At 32.3% G+C, this 21,497-nt stretch overlaps 1 protein-coding gene across 8 annotated transcripts in view; it reads right to left on the bottom strand.

Moving 5' to 3' along the window:
- Positions 1-21,497, bottom strand: part of cadps2 (Ca++-dependent secretion activator 2) — a 197,579-nt gene that overhangs the window by 121,434 nt on the left and 54,648 nt on the right. For all 8 annotated transcript variants that reach the window (XM_051100201.1, XM_051100202.1, XM_051100197.1 and 5 more), the window contains exon 3: positions 19,391-19,723. In XM_051100201.1, the coding sequence (XP_050956158.1) occupies positions 19,391-19,723 (333 nt within the window). The remainder of the gene's footprint in view (positions 1-19,390; positions 19,724-21,497) is intronic.

The following is a 21,497-nucleotide window of genomic DNA, read 5'->3' as shown; positions in this document are numbered from 1 at the left end:
TTAAGAATTATTGGTGCCATCTATTTCAGTTTCTGACAGGTAATTAAGGTCTGTGCAAAAGCAGATAATCATCAACATTCATAGCTTATTTATAACCAATTAGCGTCTAATAACTCTTGTGTTTGCTGTCTATTTAGACTGTGAGATAACATATATATCTGAATGCATGCTGCAGAAACGCTGACATTTAATTAAGATAAGGTTGCACCTGTGGTCAGGATCAGGGCCAATCAAATTGTGCTTCAGCGTCACTTGTTAAACACATGAATCACTAAAAGTTCTGCTGAAATGACCCATCTGTTGCTCTCACAGAACACCACAAGAAGCTTTTAATATCCTAACCAGTTGCAAGGTTTGCTAATGTTATTAAGTTTCTTACTGATTTGCTCTTAATGGATGCAAAGGAATATTCACATTTGAGCTACTATAATTATCAAAATTATCAAAAATAATTTCTTATTCCAAAAAGAAAAAAAAGGTTAAAAAAAAAATAATGATAAAAATGTAGTGTAATTGAAACATTTATTATTTTTTATTAAATATATTAAATTATTATTAAATATAATACATTTGGATTGGATAAACAGTTGTAATTTATATAATATAATATAATATAATATAATATAATATAATATAATATAATATAATATAATATAATATAATATAATATAATATAATATAATATTACTTTAATCATTATGTCTAATTATTTTGTTATAATAACAGTTCATTATACAGTTATAACTATTATTATTATTATTATTATTATTATTATTGTCATTATTATTATTATTATTATTATTATTCATTTGTAAAAATGGTAACATTTTATATATAACGTATGACATTAAATAATAATATAAGAGTACAATATAATTAATTTAATTATATTATTCAGTGATTAATCTATTATTAACAACAACAACAATAATAATAATAATAATTATTATTATTATTATTATTATTATTGGATAAACAATAATATAATATAATATAATATAATAATATTTACTTTATAAAAGTTTAATTAATAAAAATAATAATAATATGGATTGGATAAACAATTGCAATCAATTTCTATAATATAACAATTACTTTAATAATTACGAATATTTATTATAACAACATTACCATTATTATTATTATTACTATTGTTATTACCATTTGTAAAAAAATATATACATTGAAAATGTATGACATTAAAAATAATATTAAAGTACAATGTAGATAATTTTATAATTATGATTATGATCAATTACAATAACAACAACAATAAAATAAGAATTATACATTATAACAACAGCAACATTATTATTATTATTATACATTTGTAAAAAATTGTCAAATGATACATTTAAATGATATTAAATATTCATATAAAAGTACAATGTAAATAAATTAATAATAATAATAATTCAACAAGTTATTTTATCATTTGTAATTCAGTTTGTAAATATTTCAAATCAATTTAAAATATAATGTAACATTCTATTAATATAATGTAATAATATAATATAATGATGACTATTTTATACTAATACATTATAACAACAATTATTACTATTATTATTATTATTATTATTATTATTAAACTAATTAATTACACTTTTACATGTATTACATTAATTATATAAAAGTACATTGTAATTAATTTAATTATAAATATGATATTATGATCAATAATAATAATAATAATAATAATAATAATATTAACGTTTCATTTTTAATTAATTTTTTAAAATATATTTTTACACAATTTAATTTAAAACCAATGCCAAGATAGGATTAGTGACGTTATTTTCAATTGTATATTGTATTATATTATATTATATTATATTATATTATATTAATATTAATCTCTACATATATATATATATATATATATATATATATATATATAATATAATATTATATTAATCTCTATATAACTCTATATAACATATTACATTATAATATATAACTATATTTTTTCTTGTTGTAATTTAATTTTGTAATATAATATTGTCATGCACTGCTCAGGGACATGAAGGTTGAGGATCCAAATGCTGTCCAAGTGCTGACAGTTTTTCTTGTTTTTCTACAGCAAGCTTTAGAAATCTATTATGATTGGCAGTTTGAAAGTTTGAGATGTCCCCAGCCGGCCAGATAACTCTGTCATAAATTGCTGCTTTTGACAGTCAGAATGACCACGTCAGCCATTTCCCAGCACGATGACGCAAACAATGGCTAAATAACAAATAATAAAACTGCCAAAACACGAACAGCAGTGTGGACATCCCACTGAAATATGTCAGTGCCATAGCACAGCGGGTTTGTGTTCATAATGCAGTAAAATGGCTTGATTGTGGCTTTCTTTGTGGAGAACATCCTCAACCTCCCCAGAGCCACGCACATATGCACACCAGATTCTTTTCTGTTGCCGTGTTACCAACTTGTTCGCTTTTCTTTAGCTGCTCTATTTTGGTTAGTTTGGCAACAATTTCTATGACAACAAGCCTTAGGAGCGCCCTAATGAAAGACGTCACGGGCTTGGAGAAAAGCACGCCGCTGTCACGCTCTAATCTACCCCTGGCTTTCTTTACCCCCCTCATCCAAATTAGCAAACCAATTAAAAGGCAACCGCCTCCAGTCACCAGCTTTATTCTCACAAGGAGCTGAAAAAAGTATGCTCGTCTTTCTATAGGCTCAGCTGCTTCAATGAGTATTCACAGTAAATTAATAATGATTTAGCTGGCCATACAAGATCAAAGAGCTTTGATTTTAATAGGCTTTTTATTTGGCCATTAATACTAGTTTTGTGATCATTCCTTGTTTTAATTGCATCTCTCATGTAAGCTTCATGAGCAAAAATGACTGAAGTTTTGTGAATCAGTTCATTTCAGTAAACCGACTCAAAACTCTGTAATAAACCATACTGTAATAAATTAGAAAATGTAATACTGATATCATGTTAATACTACACATATGATAATAAATAACTAAAAGAGTTCTACAGATGATATTACTGTTATTATTAATTGTTTCGGCCACGATAATTACCTAAGAAAAAGCTGATATCATGACAAGCCCACTCTGTTTCAATACAGCTATATTCAATGATTCATTCAGTCAGATTGATGCATAAGAATGACAATAAAGAAGGATAATAAATGTTTCAATAAAATGTTTAAAAATAAAATGGAAAAAGTTCTTTTTCTTTCTTTTGTAAAATTGATATGGAAAACAATGCCTTGTTTATTGTTAAATAGACAGAGTTGGTGAATTTGATTCATTTTTTGTGAACTGTTTGTGAATCATTTAACATTGTAATGAATCAATTCAAAACACTTCTTCATACATTCAAAACGAGTAACCATGTGGTATTTTGATTCAATTCTGTGAATTATGAATCAGTTTAATCTGTAATGATTCATTTCAAAACTGCTAAAGATTCATTTGTCATCATTCAGAACAGAGTAAAAAAAAATAAGTCACCATGTGGCATTTTGATTCAATTCTGTGAACTGTTCATGAATCAGTTTAATCTGTAATGATTTGTTTTCAAACCTGTTAAAGACTCATTTGTCATCATTCAAAATTGAGAAAAATGAGTTGCCATGTGGCATTTTGACTAATTTCTGTAAACTGTTCATTAATCAGTTTAATCTATAATGATTCTTTTCAAAACCATGTTAAAGATTCATTTTTCATCATTCAAAATTGAGAAAAATGAATCACCATGTGGCATTTCGATTCATTTCTGTGAACTGCTCATTAATCAGTTTAATCTGTAATAATGTGTTTCAAAACTATATTAAAGATTTGTTTGTCATCATTCATAATTGAGAAAATGAGTCGCCATGTGGAATTTTAATTCATTTCTGTGAACTGTTCACTGTAATGATTCATTTCAGGACTCACTGTTAAAGATTCATTTGTCATCATTCAAAACAGAAAAAATTTGATTCGTTTCTGTGAACTGTTCATGAATCAGTTTAATCTGTAATGATTTGTTTCAAAATTCTTAAAGATTAATTTGTCATCATTTACAATTGAAAAAAAAAAAAAAAAGTGGAGAGTCGCCAAGTGGAATTTTCTGTGAACTGTTCATGAATCAATGTAATCTGCAACGATTTCTTTCCAGTACTTGTTTGTTAAAGATTCATTTGTCATCATTTAAAAAAAAAAAAAAAAAAAAAAAAAAAAAAATCAAATCACCATGTGGCGTTTTGATTCATTTCTGTGTACTCTTCATGAATCAGTTTAATCTGTAACGATTAGTTCCAAAACTGTGTTAAAGATTCATTTGTCATCATTCAGAATTGAGAAAAATGAATCACCATGTGGAATTTTACATATTGAAATGTTTCAGTAAAAATATTCTGTAACACTTTATTTCTAATTAGGTGGTCAGAAGTGGCACAAAATGTTTTGATAATGTATATTATAATGAATTATATATTTTCATAAATAACTGTAACTAAATTTAAAATGAAATGGGTTGTTTAGCATATATTTTAATGCATTTTTTGAGTAACAATTAATAAATAAGTATTATTATACATTACAACTGTGGTTACAATTACAGCGATCATATCATCATTTTAAGGTATGATTAATGCTTTAAAAAATGTTTATAATATATTACATATAAAGACTTTTTTTTAATAGGTCTTTTTTTAATACTTCGTATTGACAATATTAATGATACATATTAATTCAAATAATTATAATTTAAATATCAAAAATGCAAAAAATGGCTTGGTTTTCCATGAAATAAAAATAAAGAAATTAAAATGATTAAAAATTAAATTAAGGACATAGAACCATTTATAACTCAATACATTTTAGCCTTAAAGGAGAAGTCCACTTCCAGAACAACAATTTACAGATAATGCACTCACCCCCTTGTCATCCAAGATGTTCATGTCTTTCTTTCTTCAGTCGTAAAGAAATTGTTTTTTGAGAAAACAAATTTCTCCATATAATGGACTGATATGGTGCTCCGATTTTCAACTTCCAAAATGCAGTGTAAATGTGGCTTTAAATGATCCCAAATGCGGTTGTAAACAATCCCAGCCGAGGAAGAAGGGTCTTAACTGATTGTTTTCACTAGATATTTTCATAAAAAAAAAATATATACAATTTATATACTTTTTAACGTCAAACGCTCATCTTGTCTTACTCTTCCTGACCTCTGTTTTTTTCTGGTTCATGACAGTTAGGGTATGTCGAAAAACTCCCATCTCATGTTCTCCCTCAACTTCAAAATCGTCCTATATCGCTGTTTTACCTTTTTTGTTAAGGGTGTTTGATCTTCTTCGCATGTTCACTTTGCAAAAACTGGGTCGGTACTTCTGCAGTGATGTAGGATGATTTTAAAATGATTTTTGAAGTTGAGGGAGAAAATATGATTGGAGTTTTTCGACATACCCTAACTGTCTTGAACCAGAATACACAGAGTTCAGGCAGAGCAAGAGAAGACGAGCGTTCGGCATTAAAAAGTATTTAAACTGTATTTTTTTTAATGAAAATAACCGATCGTTTCGCTAGATAAGACCCTTCTTCCTAGATTGGGACTGTTTACAACTGCATGTGGGATTGTTTGAAGCCGCATTTCAACTGCATTTTGGAAGATCAAACTTGGGGCATCATAGCAGTCCATTATATGGAGAAAAATCCTGAAATGTTTTCATCAAAAAACACAATTTCTTTTTAGGACTGAAGTAAGAAAGACATGAACATCTTGGATGACTTGGGTGAGTACGTTATCTGTAAATTTTTGTTCTGGAAGTGGACTTCTCCTTTAAGCCAAAAAGCATTACTGTGACGTCACACCTCTGTTTTCAATGGTCCTCCCTGACCCTGTCAGACAGATATGAGTATCGCTGCACCATCAGAGGTGGTAATTTATTACCGCTTCTCGGTGGCTCACCTGCGCGGCGCATCCTCCGGCCCCGGCGCGGCGCGCTAACGAGAGATGACAGGGTGGCGAGAGCGCGAGGCGAGGCTGAATGTGTTCATTAGGAAGAGGATGACAGGTGCTGAGAGGAGAACAGGGAGGCTGAGCCGCAGCGACTGGCCTCTCTGATCAGAAGGGCACAGCTGGATTTCTCAGTGTGTCCACCTGAGACGCGACCCGCCTGCATGTCCGCCCAACCAGATGTTCCACACCTCACAGGACGCTTATTCAACTGACTGATTTAATGGGGTCATCTATGTTGACCATGAGATTATGTGATTTACAAGATTAGTTTCTCGCAATTTCCAGTACATTTCTTTCTGTTGAATAATTAAGATGAATAAATACATTCTTGCATCTAAAAAAACATTCAGTTGTGTCTTTCATGATTTCCTTCTCATTCCTTTCAGTTTATCTCTGTGTATCTACAGTATCTCGCTTTATCCGTTTGCTTTCTTTGAGTTATTGTTCTTTGTTGTTTTGGATCTTGTCTGTCTTCATCCTCCTTTACCTCTACTCTACTCAAACACATCAGTCTTCCCCTCTCAGTATGTCTGTCACTTCTCTGCACTCATCTGTCGCTGCCTCCTAGTCCTGTTATAGATCTTCCCCTTCCTTTGTGTGACACCCTCCACTTACTGACATTTCAATTGTCATGCTTACCGTCTCTTTCGGTTTCTTTCATTCTCTTCCCTCGGCTTTCACTCCGTAAAAGAATATGACACCGGGTGGAGCAGCTATCAGAGAAAAACACTTCCCGTTTAAAGCGAGAAAGATCGAGCCAGGAAAAGCAAAACGAACTATGGACTATATGTTAAATAAGTATTTGGCAGGGAAAATAACATGCTTTATTTCTCCAGTGAATGTAGCTTTAAATACAGGTATGTCATCCTGAGTGACAACATAAAACGCTGATATACGAGTAGCTGTAAAGGAAATACTTTTGAAAAGCTGACATTATTCTGTGTTTTATATATATATTATTTTTAAAGAAGTCTTTTCTGTTCATCAAGGTTGTGTTTATTTGAATAAAAATACAGAAAAACAGTTACAGTAATTTAAAATTGTGGTTTTCTATTTGAATATATATTAAAATGTCATTTATTCCTGTGATGCAAAGCTGAATTTTCAGCATCATTACTTCAGTCTTCAATGTCACATGATCCTTCAAAAATCATTCTAATATACTGATTTATTATCAATCTTGGAAATATTTTTTTGGAACCTGTGATTCTTTTTTCAGGATTCTTTGATGAATAAAATATGTTAAAAAGAACAGCATTTATTTAAAATAGAAATCTTTTGTAACAATATACACTACCGTTCAACGTTGGGTCAGAAAATAGTTTCTTTCTTTCTTTGTTTGAAAAAAAAATTTGTTTAAATGAATACTTTTATTCAGCAAGGATGTGTTCAATTGATAAACAGTGATAGCAAAGACTTATATTGTTATAAGAGATTTCTATTGTTAATAAATGCTGTTCTTCTTCATTTTTTATGCATTAAAGAATTCTGAAAAAAGTATCACGGGTTCCAACTAAATATTAAGCAGCACAGCTGTTTTCAACATAATAAATCAGTATATTAGAATGATTTCTGAAGGATCATGTGACACTGAAGACTGGAGTAATGATGCTGAAAATTCAGCTTTGATCACAGGAATAAGTAAATAAGTACATTAAAGTAGTTATTTTCAATTGCAATAATATTTCATAATGTTTCTGTATTTTTGATAAAATAAATGGATGGACTATTATGGGCACTAGAGACTTCTTTAAAAAAAAAACATAAAAAATCTTACTGATCCCAAACTTTTGAACAGCAGTGTATATATGTTTGATATATTTTTAAAATAAGAACAAAAAAATCATATTAAATTGCAAAGTGACTGAGAGACTACATGGAATATTTATACATTTTTACACCACAGAACCATTTAAAATTAGAAATGTAACTTTGAACATAAAATGTTGATACTGATTAAAAAATAAAATATTGTTTGCACTTATAAAAATACAGTATATTTCTTGTCATTTTTGTAAATATTATTTATACTTTTAAAAAAATATTTTTAAATATAATATATTTATAATACTTTTTAGAAATATATAAATGGCCAGAAAATAAACAATAAACTAAAACCAGGAATGAATTGTTACGACGTAACTAAAATAAAGAAACAAAGTAACAAAACGAGAAAATGAATTCATGGCCATGATAAACATATTTTTGTGTACATGTTGTGCAGGATTCTGTAAAAGAGGAACAAAGAATACATTCTTTATATATACACATTACAAAAAATACATTCTTATATATATATATATATATATATATATATATATATATATATATACACACTGTGTGCATAATTATTAGGCATGTTGATAATCTGGTCATATTTTCTTTACCAAGCACATTTTACCAATTCCAAACCACAACAATCTTAATAACTACTATTAATTTTGTATTTAATCATTTGTAAGTGATATATAACTGTCCGTGAAGGCTTGAAGTGAAAAACTCCTTATATTCAGGCGTGCATAATTATTAGGCATGTTTTCTTTTACAGATAAAATGAGCCAAAAAATATATTTAACCCAGACTGAAAAGTCCAAATTATTAAATGCCCATGAGAAAAATGCAATACTAATGCATTACAAGAATTTGCAAAGTTAAGGCTTGACCATTGGACAGAAAAATGTTTGTTGAGTCTGCATGGTCAGAAAAAACAGGTGGAGAAGAAAAGATGCATGTTAACTGCAAAAGAATTAGGAATTAAGGTGAAGAATTTGGTGTGACACCATCAGGAACCGTTTCCAGTTCTCCAGCGCCACCATTTTCCAGAACTGCAACCTACCTGGAGTCTTCAGAAGTGCAATGTGTCAGGTTCTCAGAGACTTTGCTTGGTAAAAAATCCTAAAAAATGCCCCTGACTTAATAAGAATAACAAGCTGACGTGTTGTGAAATACATGAAGACAGTTTTTTTTTTTTTTTTATAGGCTTTACAGACAGATAAGTTGAGAGTGACTCTTGAAGGACAAGCATCACATCCTCTTGTACCTCTGATTCAAGAATTTATCTTCCAAAATCTTGCAGTAAGTTTTGGAAGTTCATTTTAGTCCATCTCTGCAAGTCAGACTTTTCAGGATAGGAGACTAAACATGAACTCCCAAAATGTACTGCCAGATTTTGGAAGATAAATTGGTAAAATGTGCTTGGTAAAAAAAATATGACCAGATTATCAACATGCCTAATAATTATGCACACAGTGTATATATATACACACACACACACATAAAGAATGTATTTTTTGTAATATATAATATATTTATAATATTATTAGAATGTAGTTTTTGTAATTGCCGTATATATTTATATACGTATATGTGTGTGGCAAATACTAAAATACATTCTAAAATATTTTTATTAGAAAAAGCATTTTCAAACTTATGTCACAAATATTTAAACTGAACAGGTAAAGAAAGAATAATAACAAAAATAACCAAAATAAAAACAAAAAAAAATTTTTTTTTTCCCTTAAAAAAAAATACAAGTAAACAAAATAAGGTTTATCCATTAATTACTCATATTCAGCCTTATAAATGTTAAAACTTTGCTCCTCTTTTGCAGAATCCTGCACAACATGTGCACAAAAATGTTTATCGTGGCCATGATTTAACAATTTCCTCATTTTATTAATTTGTTCCCTCATTTTAGTTACAACGTAGCAATGATTTACAATTCATTCCTTGTTTTAGTTATATTCTGGCCACAATTGACCCTTCGCGAACAGCTTGACTGACAAATAATCTGAAAAATCATAATGCAGAATCCGCCATTCTGTCCAACAAACAAATCAGACAGGAGAGTAGTTTAACTTTGGTGCAATTAGAAAAATTGTGTGTACTAACATTTTTCTGCGGTTTAAATAAAATATGTTCTGATGTTCATTCATGTTTTTTTCGTGCTTAAAGGAAAGAGGAAAAGACAATTGGTTCATGTGTCGATTGATCTAATAAGGCAATACAGTGATCTGTTGACACATTAAAGAGCCACAAAATAGTATTTATTGTCTGAATTTCTTTAAAAAAAAAAAAAAAAAAAGACAACATTTTAAACCTAAAACTTTGTTTCATACCATGTCTGTCGGCGTGTTGTCAGTTAACTAAGGAGGGCAGGTTTTTGCGAAGGGTTAGGATCCGCCCCACCATTAGTTACTGTTGTTATGTCCAAAAAAACAATGCCGCTCTCATACTACACATGTTCTCACGCAGTGAAAAATACATCACGGAGCAAAGAGAAAACTGACAATACGCTGACAGACAAGACAGAGCAGGCTACCTGGGTATGAAACAAGGTCTCAGCTTTCAAATTTGGTCATTTTTTAAAGAAATTCAAATAATTCATACGTTTTATAGCTCTTTAATGTGTTGGGATAGTCTTTTCATATTTACTTAAAAAATGTAATAAACATGAATGAACATCAGAACCCATTTTATTTAAACCGCGGAAAGACGTCAATACACACATATTTTCAAGTTTAAGTCCACCGAAATTAATCTACTCTCCTGTCAGATTTGTTGGTCAGACAAAATGACGGATTCAGCGTTATGATTGGTCAGATCACCTGTCAATCAAGCTGTTCGCGAATGGTCAATTCAGAACTCATTCCCGCAACTTACTAATCCATTACCTCATTTTAGTACATCATGTCCACGAAGTACTAATTGATTCAGTCAAAACAAGGCCACGATTTGCTAAAATGAGGGAATGAGTCATTTTTATTTTATTTTTTTCCTACATGTCATGTGCAGGGCTCCATGCTCTCTAAACGGGGACACAGTGACACACACACTCGCAAACGCGAGAAAGTCTGAAGGTAGAAAATGAACAGCAAGCTGGTGAGTCAGTGTGCAGGAGTGGAAGATAATAATCAATGAAGGAAATGACCGAGAATGGAAAAACCCCAGAATAGCTCTTTGACCCCCTCCCCTTTTTTCCCATATCCTCTCATTTCTCCATTTTATATTTAACAGTCATCAGCATCCCTTCCTCTGTCTCATCACATTTCATGACGCTCGAGTCTAAAAAAAAAATCATAATGGGTCAGGATAGGCGATTACTGAGATAGACTACTAGTTTTTATTTCATTTTTATGCAGCAGTGCATAAAAAATTGAATAGTTACCAAATCCAAAAATAGATTTGAACACCCTTATTAATGATTGTTTTTGAACATTTTGAATGAATATTTGATTACTGAAATCTAAAAATACCTCTCTCATTTGGTCCCGGTCTTTATCTCTCAGTCTATTTGCTTTGCTCTACAGTATTCCTTGTGTTTTTAACACCACCACTCATAAATTTACACTTCTATGCCCTTTAAACACGTGCGCGTGAGTGATTTATCGAACGCTGAGCCACCAGCTAATGCCGAATCTAACATGCAAAGCAAACAAACTTTTAAATGTCAGCTGACACGGATCCATAAAATGCACACAGGTGCGTAAATTCTTAATAAGCGCCGAGAGAGATTAGCACCAGTAGTTTAAGCCTGACTTGATTGGAACCGTGGTGCAACTTCACCTCATTAGTCTACAACAACGAACAGCTACAAAAGGAAATGTACGTGATCTGTGTGCATCTGAAATCTGTAATACAAAAGAGTCAAGCCTGCAGAAAACAACACGCTGCCTTCTGGGCCGTAGACGTGCAGTTAAAAAGCAATGCTGTGCTTAATGGCAACAGATCTGACATATGCAGATGAAATGAACCCTGAACAAAACAAATGAACTTGCCATTAAACTGAAAGAAACCTCACTTTTCTTTATTTGAGGAAACGTTACTGTTGCTGGTGTTGATTACTACAGAAAATAAGTTTAGTTCATCCCTCAGTTGATAAAACCGAGCTAAATTGTTTACAACAGTGCATATTCAATGGAGGTCTAATTGAACCGCATCAAAATATACACAGCTTTAACACTACCGCCATAATACTTCAACATTACATGTGTTAACATGAGACTAATGTGATGAAATTGCTTTCTAATCTTGTTTGTCCAATTATAATTTCATAGGCTCGTCAACCTACAACAGAAGTCCTACCACTAAACCAGTCATTACTTGCATTTGTTTTTTTGTACTGTTCTCTAAGGTCCACTTATCTTATCAAGATATTACATCCAAAAACATAATTTAGAAGTAATAGGCTATTTTCTGTCCTGCTTTTATTAGCCCTCAGCAAAAACGGTCTGTTTGAACAGGCGCGGTGGATTTGAATAGGCTCAAAAGTAAACGCCCTCTGCTATGATTGGCTAACAGCATACATTTATTCCTCATAAATGGATGCCACTGTGATTTAGGTTTAAAATGCATAAATGACTCAGTATATATATATATCAAACGATCTGTATGAAGAGACAAAGCAATAGTGACCATTGTTGCAACATCACTGTCAGATCCAATATAGGTGGCACAGAAATGTCTTTTCGAAAATCGAATTGTGCTGCTCTAATTACCGACGCAACCTCGGTTTCCTGAGATAAGGGAATGAGCATGGCGTCGCTGACGCTATGGATAATTGTAAACGAATCTGTGGTAAAATGAGGTAATCAAACAACAGAGTTCCTAATGATGCATTCTGGAACTTCATTAAAAATAAAGTTCATCCACTCTTTCCTAAAGCTGAGATTAGAAAGAAGGCAATGCAAAGGTTGTTTTCGGAGCCATCTTTATTGTTTGCTTTCTGCATAGACCTGTGTATTCGCCTTTCTGGTAAACACAATGCATGAATCGGTGGGCGGGGCTAAACAGGTAGCGATGTTAATCTTCTGCGGAGGCGGTGCTTATCTACCTATTACATCATAGAGTAGAACATTCCAAAAGCTGTCGCTTTTCAGACTGCCTTCAATGTAAACTGTTTTTAGACTAACGGCAAAGTTTTGAGTTCTGAAACGTACAGGATGTTTTTACAGTACAATGACCTCTCATATGTCAAAAGGTCAACGCAATTTCGGTTTCTCTTTTTCTCTTTTTTCTCTTCTCTTTTTGTAGGTAACAATTAATAGCTCATAAATTAAACATTAAACAGAATGTCTATTTACACTAAGTGCAAATAGCCAGACTTGTTGGCAGAGGCTGTTTACACTAACTCCGCCCACCAACATGTGATTGCAGTAGTCGACACTACAAAAGACGATTGCCAAATGTCAGCTCCAGTGGCACAGATGGTAAAACGCATGCTATGGTCTTTTCGATGCAGTCGACCTGAGTTTGATTCCGCCTTTTATCAAACTTTTTTTTGTCCTTTTTCAAAACTTATCACATCGCAAAGGAATTAATTTTCAATAAAAATGAACTAAATAATAAAAAGTTGAAAATAAAGTATCGGGTAGGGTTAGGGTAGGTGCAGAGAGGGGCATCCATTTAATACTTTAAATGAAAATTATAATTTACACTCATCAAGTTATTATTACATACTCTTTTATAATGTACTACAATACTAGGTGAATATAATTGCCACTATTTGCAGTAAGCAGTATAAATCCTGCTATATTAACAGTGTAGATAGAATCTATAGCTATTTGCACTTAGTGTAAATAGAATGCATTGCTATTTGCACTTAGTGTAAATAGAACGCAGTGCGTTAAGAAAATATGCTATTTTGAAATTATTTGCATTCTCTTGTATTGAACCAAGAACAGTATTGTCTGATTTAGGAGAACAGTTACCGTGTTAACAGCAACATATGTAAAATATGTTAAGAGCAAATAAATAAATAAATATAAATACACACAAAAAAACAAATGAAAAAAAAAAAATTATATTATAGTCATTTTTTACGTTGTAGGACCATTTAAAATGATCTAGTAAAGACTATTAAAGATTATTATTACTACTAAAGACAATTAAACTTAAATATGAACCTAAAATTTTTTGATTTATGTAAAAAATTTTTAAACATATTTTCTTTTACAAAGAAAGAAATTTTACAGGGACATGAAGATAATTTGTATGAGGACATGACGATAATAATACAATATTAAAGGGATAGTTCACCAAAAAACAAAAAAAAAACATGATTTACTCACCCTCAAGCCATCCTGGATGTATATGACTTTCTTTCAGAAATACAATTGGAGTTATATTAAAAAATTTCTGGTTCTTCCAAGCTTCATAATGGCAGTGAATAGGTGTTGAGATTTTTAAGTACAATAAAGTGCATCCATCCACCATACAAAGTACTCCACATGGCTTCAGGGTGTTAATAAAGGCCTTTCAAAGTGAATCGATGCATTTGTGTAAGACAAATATCCATATTTAAATCTTTATAAACCAAAATTTGAATGCAGAAGTGCAGGGGAGAGAGCAAAACAAAATCATAGAAATACAAAACAAGGATTTGTAAAGAAAAATGTTGGAGGATTTCAATATAAGCCAAGAGGAGACTGGTTTCCCTTTGCTGTGAACAAAACTTGGTTCTCACGAGACTAGCATATTCTCACCAGAGTTTATGCTACGCCTACGTCCTACGCCACTCTCTCGTGAACACACGTACAGCAGTTTGTGGAAGCTAGAGATTACGGTTTATATATAAAGTTTTAAATATGGATATTTTTCTCACACAAACACACATATTTGTTTTTTTTATATTTGTTCACATTGTAACCGCCCGGAGCCGTGTGGAGTACATTTTATAACAGATTTATGCACTTTATTGGACTCCAAAATCTCAACAGCCATTCACTGCCATTATAAAGCTTGGAAGAGCCAGGACACTTTTTAAATATAACTCCATTTGCATTCGTCTGATAGAAGTCATATACAACTAAAATGGCTTGAGGGTGAGTAAATAATGGGGTAATTTTAATTTTTGGGTGAACTATCCCTTTAAGCCTAATGCTCAGTCCCCTGCTTTTACTCCACCATAAGATCTCAGTTAGATGCCAAACGTGCCAATTAATGTTGGGCTCAAGCCGCCTAATTGCACTAATCTGCTAACAGCACTAGCGATAAAAAGGGCCGTCCGTGAAGACCACCCACCACATCCCTTTTACTCCCCCTGTCCCCTGGGGAAAGGCTAGTGACAGATAACATGGGGGCAAGCCAGTTGGCCAATTTCCCATCAACCTCCTGACCTTTCTGGGATGTCTTCAAAGCGGCTGATGATAGGCTAAAGCCACCTGTGTTCAGGTGATTAAGGTAAAGGGCAAAGGATTAAAGGCACTAAACTGCTTACCGCGATTAGGGAAAACAATCAAGGCGAACGTGTAATTGTAAAAAAGGCTCATTAAATTCCAAAAGAAAAGCCTTGGGTTGTTTGTTATTTGGAAGCTATTAAGTTAAGAAATATCATAAGTGACTTATGGCATACAAAATGCAAAGGCAGTTAGTATTTAGTTTTGAGCAAATTATGACAAATTTATAGAAAGTATCTTTTTTTTATCATCTGAAATGTGTTGACACATATTCCATTGTGACATTTAGATTTATGCTAAATCACTTTACATAAATTTAAGGCTTTAAATAAATTTAAGTTTTTTTTTTTTTACTTTTACACTGATGCAACTTTCCCCCCCTCTAACAATGCAATTTAGTCAATGCAGGACTTATAGTTAGGTGCAACATACTTTTTGGGTGAATTAAGGTAGTAAATTCTGCAGAATTCTACATTTTTTTCTTTAAAAATGTTCTTTTATTTAATATTAAGGGGATCTTGCACCTTAAATTTTAAATCAATAATGTATGATGTGCTTGCAAAAGCTAATTTAATCAAAAATAGAAAAATTGCAACTCAATCTCACCATTTATAGAAAAGCAGATTATACGCTGAGAATTGTCTCTCTTTGCTAGTTTATATATGCAAATATGTGCAAATTACAGTACCCGCACAAAAACACAAATGTTTCCGTCCCAGCGGACCTTTTTCCACATGCAAGACTGAAGAAGGTCTGCTGGGACCAAAACGTTTTGGGACCAAAATATTTTTTTTTAATCCAAAATTATCTGCTGAAGGAATCTTGGGCCTTGCAATTCATTTTTGTGTTCTGTAAATGTCCCTCTAAGGACATTGAGTGTTTTTTGAGCAATTGTTCTGAGACCAAAATGTCAAAGAACACTGAAAAATCAATATGCTTCTTATGAAAGAAAATCAAAACACTGCTTTAAAATCTTTCCTGAGACAAGGATTGTGAAAATCAGACACAACTGAATGGAACAATTTTAAAAATCAAAGGCGTTTTGAATTTTGGGAACAGCCATTGTTAAAAGCCACAGAGATGAAGCTGTCACGGCCAAACCCCTAGACATTTGGTATCTCTGAAAACCAGAGATAAAACTCCAGCCAGCTCCTGCATCAGCAGCACCACATTCATGGCACTCTTGTGAAGGCGTGTTGAAGATTGACACGGAAGAGAAGAAATTGTTGAATAAAGTCATTATTTTTGTTTTCTGTGTGCACAAAAGTATTCTCGTAGCTTCATAACATTACAGTTAAACCACTGATGTCACATGAACTACTTTAATGATGTCCTTACTACCTTTCTGGACCTTGATTGTGTCAGTTGCATTGCTGTCTAGGCAGGGTCAGAAAGCTTTTGGATCTCATCAAAAATATCAAAAATAAGGTCTTACAGCTTTGGAATGACATGAGGATGAGTAATTAAAGACTGAATTTTCATTTTTGGGTGAACTATCCCTGTAAAGCTTCTGTTTTGTTAATAAGCTCTTCTCAATACAATGGTTAGTGCATTTTGTGTTCCCAAATGTGTTAAAGTGAGTCAAACAGAGAACAAAGACACAGAGATGAAGTTTGTACAGCCACATTTGCTGTGTACTGAGCTGCTCTGAGATGCTGAAAACGGGGGATAATGAGCTGCTCATGTGTAAAAACACAGTGCCACACTTCATTCTAAAACACACAGTGGATACTGTGCCATACTGTAATTTCGGCTGAATTCATAATCGCACTCTGTTGAGTATGTACTTTTTCTGAATATTGCAAAGAGTCCATTATATATAGTATGTAATCTGGACATACTGCATTGTTATTCCATTGTTATTGTCTTGTGATCTACCAGCGTCAGTTGTCACGTTACTGCCATTTGTAAATCCTAGATAGCAAAGTATGTATCGTATGCTGGTAGTAGTAAGTCATCCGGGTACTTTTTGCCTACTCTTTTATGAGTACTGTGAATTCAGACATACTTCTTTTGTCAAACACTGTTTTTGCACGATTTCGAATGTAGCCTTCGGTTTAATTTCCATTACTCATGCAGCACCTACGTTATATCATCAGTTACTTTGAGGGAAAAAAAAATAAAAAATAAAACTTTAGGGAACTTTAGGTATTAAGACGTGTATTTCTTAATATAACGTAACTGATGTCTCTTACTGAAATACAGTTGAGGTCAAGAGTGTACATACAGTCATGGCCAAAAATATCGGCACCCTTGCAATTCTGTCAGAAAATGCAACCTTTCTTTCAGAAAATTGTTGCAGTTGCAAATGTTTTGGTACTCGCATGCACTGGAACAACACAAAAAAAGAGAAGAAAAGTCAGATCTGATACAATTCCACACAGAACCCAAAAAATGCACTGGACAAAATTATTGGCACCCTTAACTTAATATTTGGTAGCACCCCCTTTGGGGAAAAAACAAAAATTGAAATAAATCACTTCCTATAACCATGAATGAGTTTCTTACACCTCTCTACTGGAATTTTGGACCACTCTTCTTTTGCAAACTGCTCCAGGTCATTCAGATTTGAAGGATGCCTTCTCCCATCTGCTGTTCTGAGATCTCTCCACAGGTGTTCTATGGGATTCAGATCTGGACTCATTGCTGGCCATTTCAGAACTCTCCAGCACTTTGTCTGTAACCATTTCTGAGTGCTTTTTGAAGTGTGTTTCAGATCATTGTCCTGCTGGAAGACCCATGACCTCTGGTGAAGACGCAGCTTTCTGACACTGGCCATTACATTGTGCCCCCCAAAAAATTCTTTGGTAATCATTAGACTTCATGATACCGTTCACACAGTCAAGGCATCCAGTGCCAGAAGCAGCAAAGCAACCCCAAAACATCTTTGAACCGCCTCCAAGTTTGACTGTTTGACTTTGAAGGCCTCATTTCTTTTTTTGTAAACAGTGCCATGATGTCATTTACCAAAAAGCTCTACTTTTGTCTCATCTGTCCACAGTATGTTCTCCCAGAAGTACTGTGGTTTTTTATGACTTGGTGACAGCAGTGGTGTCCTCCTGGGTCTCCTACCATAGCGTCCCTTTTCATTCAGATGGCGACGGATAGTGTGAGCTGATACTGTTGTACCCTGTGCCATTCGAACAATCCTTTGTTGTGATTTTTCATTAATTTCGCTCTTCTGTGCACATCCAGGTAGGTTAGCTACAGTGCCATAGGCTGTAAACCTCTTGATGATATTGCGCACAGTGGACACAGGAACATTAAGATCTCTGAAGATGGACTTGTAGCCTTGAGATTGTTTATGTTTTTCCACAATTTTTTCTCTCAAATCCACAGACAACTCTTTACACTTCTTTCTTTTCTCCATGTTCAGTGTGACACACAACACAAAGGTTGAGTCAACTTTTCTCCATTTAACTGGTTGCAAGTGTGATTACTATATTACTCACACCTGTTACTTGCCACAGGTGTGTCTAAATACAAATTACAGGAGCATCACATGCTTGAAAAACAATTATTTCTTACAATTTTGACAAGGTGCCAATAATTTTGTCCAATCCATTTTTGAGTTCTGTGTGAAACTTTTATCAAGTTTGACTTTTCTTCTCTGTTATAAGCATGTAAATACCAAAACATTTGCAATTGGAACAATTTCTTAGAGAAGTGTTGCACTTTCTGACAGAATTGCAAGGGTGCTGATATTTTTGGCCATGACTGTACACCTTGCAGAATCTTCAAAATGTTAATTATTTTACCAAAACAAGAGGGATCATACAAAAACATGTTATTTTTTATTTAGTGCTGACCTGAATAAGATATTTAAAGAAAAGAAATTTACATACAGTCCACAAGACAACATAAGTTCAATTTATGAAAAAATAACACTGTTCAAAAGTTTACATACACTTGATTCTCAATACCATGTTGTTACCTGAATGATCCACATTTTTTTTGTTTTGTTTTTGTTTGTTTGTTTGTTTATTGATAGTTGTTCATGAGTCCCTTGTTTGTCCTAAACAGTAAAACTGCCTGCTGTTCTTCAGAAAATCCTTCAGGTCCCACAGATTCTTTGTTTTTTGTTTTTTTCAGCATTTTTGTACATTTGAACCCAGATTCATAGTTCATAGCAAAGTGTATGTAAACTTTTGACCTCAACTGTATTTCAATAAGAGACTTCATTTACGCTATATTGAGCCATAAAATTCTTAATACCTGGGGTTTCTTTTACAACTTAGCTAGCACTGACCTGCAGGGCATTGTAGAGCAGCTGGTGTTCAAACTTCTTGATTCCCAGGATCTGCTGGAACATCTCATACAGCTGTTCTTTGCTGAGGATGAGCTCTGATACAGCGCTGAAGGGCATGCGTCCCTGCGGCCGCCGCTGGTCCTCTTCTCCTTTGTAGATGGCGTCGTACTTAGTGATCCAGGAGCTGAGGACAGTCTCTTTGCTTAGGCCGTCGATCTCAGGCAGGCTGCGCACGCGACGCTCAATGTTCTTCTTGAAGACCTCACGGAAGTCACTGGCAGAACAGCCTCCGCTCTGTACCATGCGTGCCACTCGCTCGCTCTTCAAGAAGCCCTGATGGAAGAAGAAACAGCGACAAGGTCAACCATCGGTACATTATGATGAACAGATGGAAAGTTTTTCATATCAAGTATTGCTAAGAGATACTTTGAGATACTGTGATGATTCGGGTCACTTATTTTTTTACTCATCATTACTTTAGAAATTCAGTTTATACATAAAATGAATGCACTTGAATACATCTCTTATATGAATAAAGTGTTTTTAATTTCTGAATGAATTCTGAATTTATAGTTGGATACAAGGAAGGACATCAAGGGAAAAGGTCCCATTAAAATTCCTATTCAAGTGGTGGCCAAAAACTAAATAAATAAATGACACTGGAAAACTTGCAGTGTTTTTTGGCACCTGATTTTTATTTTTATTTTTTTTTTATTTGAGCAATAAATACAACAATACAAGTGATGCAACTGCCTTGTTATCATAATAAAGAAAAGGACAGATAAAAATATATATATATCTATAAAAAACTTTTTTTTTTTCGAGTAGTTTTATTTTTTTAATTAATATTTTTGTTATGATGTATTAGCAATGACTGAAATATGGTTCCTGATATTTTTAATATTTTTTGAGGCATAAAGTAATAAAAAAAAATGTCAGGGTGACGCAACTGTCCTGTTATCCTAATAAAGAAAAAGACATCTTAAAAAACACAGATTAAAAACAATGTTTTTCTTTTTATATTATACAGTATATAACATATATAATACATAAAATATATTATTTTTTATTATTTTATCTGAATGGCATGAATGGAAATATATTAAGTCTCTTAAAATAATAATAATAATAAAATAATAATGTCAGGGTGATACAACCGTGCTGTTCTCACAAGTTTGAAAATAATAATAATAATAATAATAATAATAATAATAATACTAAAACAGAACTTAAATTTGAGTAGTTTGACTTTAATTATTATTTTTATTATTAGTTTATTATTTATTATTTTATTATTACCTGGATGAATGGATGGATAAAGTTCCTGATATTTTTAATATCTTTGAGGCATTAAGGTAAAAATATGTCAGGGTGATACAGCTGCCCTGTTACCATAATAATGAAAAAGACTGATTTTTTTAAAAACTGTTTTTTGTTGTTGTTGTTTTTGAGAAATCCTTAAATGAGTAGTTATTATTATTTTATTATTTATTTGACTGGTCAATAAGTCAAAAGTCACTTAAAATTCTCTTAAAATTTATGATCATAATTATGGATGGATGGATGGATGGATGGATGGATAAGGTTCCTGATATTTTTAAAATCTCTGAGGCATAACGTAAAAAAATGAAATTGTGAAGTGATACAACTGTCCTGTTATCATAATAAAGAAAAAAATAGCCTAAAAAACTTATATAATATATAATATATATATTATTTCTTAATGACTGGTCAATATGTCAAGGTCAATATGTCTCTTAAAATGTATGATATTAGTTCTGGATATTTAAATGAATGAATGAATGAATAAAGGAATAAAGGTATAAATAAATAACTAAATAAATAAATTAGAAAATAAAATAATTAAAATAAAAAAAAAACATTTTAATTTCCTAAAAGACTTTTTAAATATTTTTTATAAAATATTAAGGGGAGTAGTATTGTATTTTGCATTTTTTTTAAATGGATGGTTACCACATGACATTTTATTAACCTTTCAAATTTAAATTCTAAAATGGTATATGATTTTTCAGCACCACATGAAACCAGTATCAACACAAGTACTTGGCGCATTCTACACTGCATTTTTTTTCTCTTTATTTATCAT

Source organism: Labeo rohita, chromosome 25 (assembly GCF_022985175.1).
Source record: "Labeo rohita strain BAU-BD-2019 chromosome 25, IGBB_LRoh.1.0, whole genome shotgun sequence".
In the NCBI taxonomy this organism is placed as follows: Eukaryota; Metazoa; Chordata; class Actinopteri; order Cypriniformes; family Cyprinidae; genus Labeo; species Labeo rohita.
The sequence above is the reverse complement of the archived record's forward strand: the minus strand, read 5'-3'. Positions and strand labels throughout refer to the sequence as shown.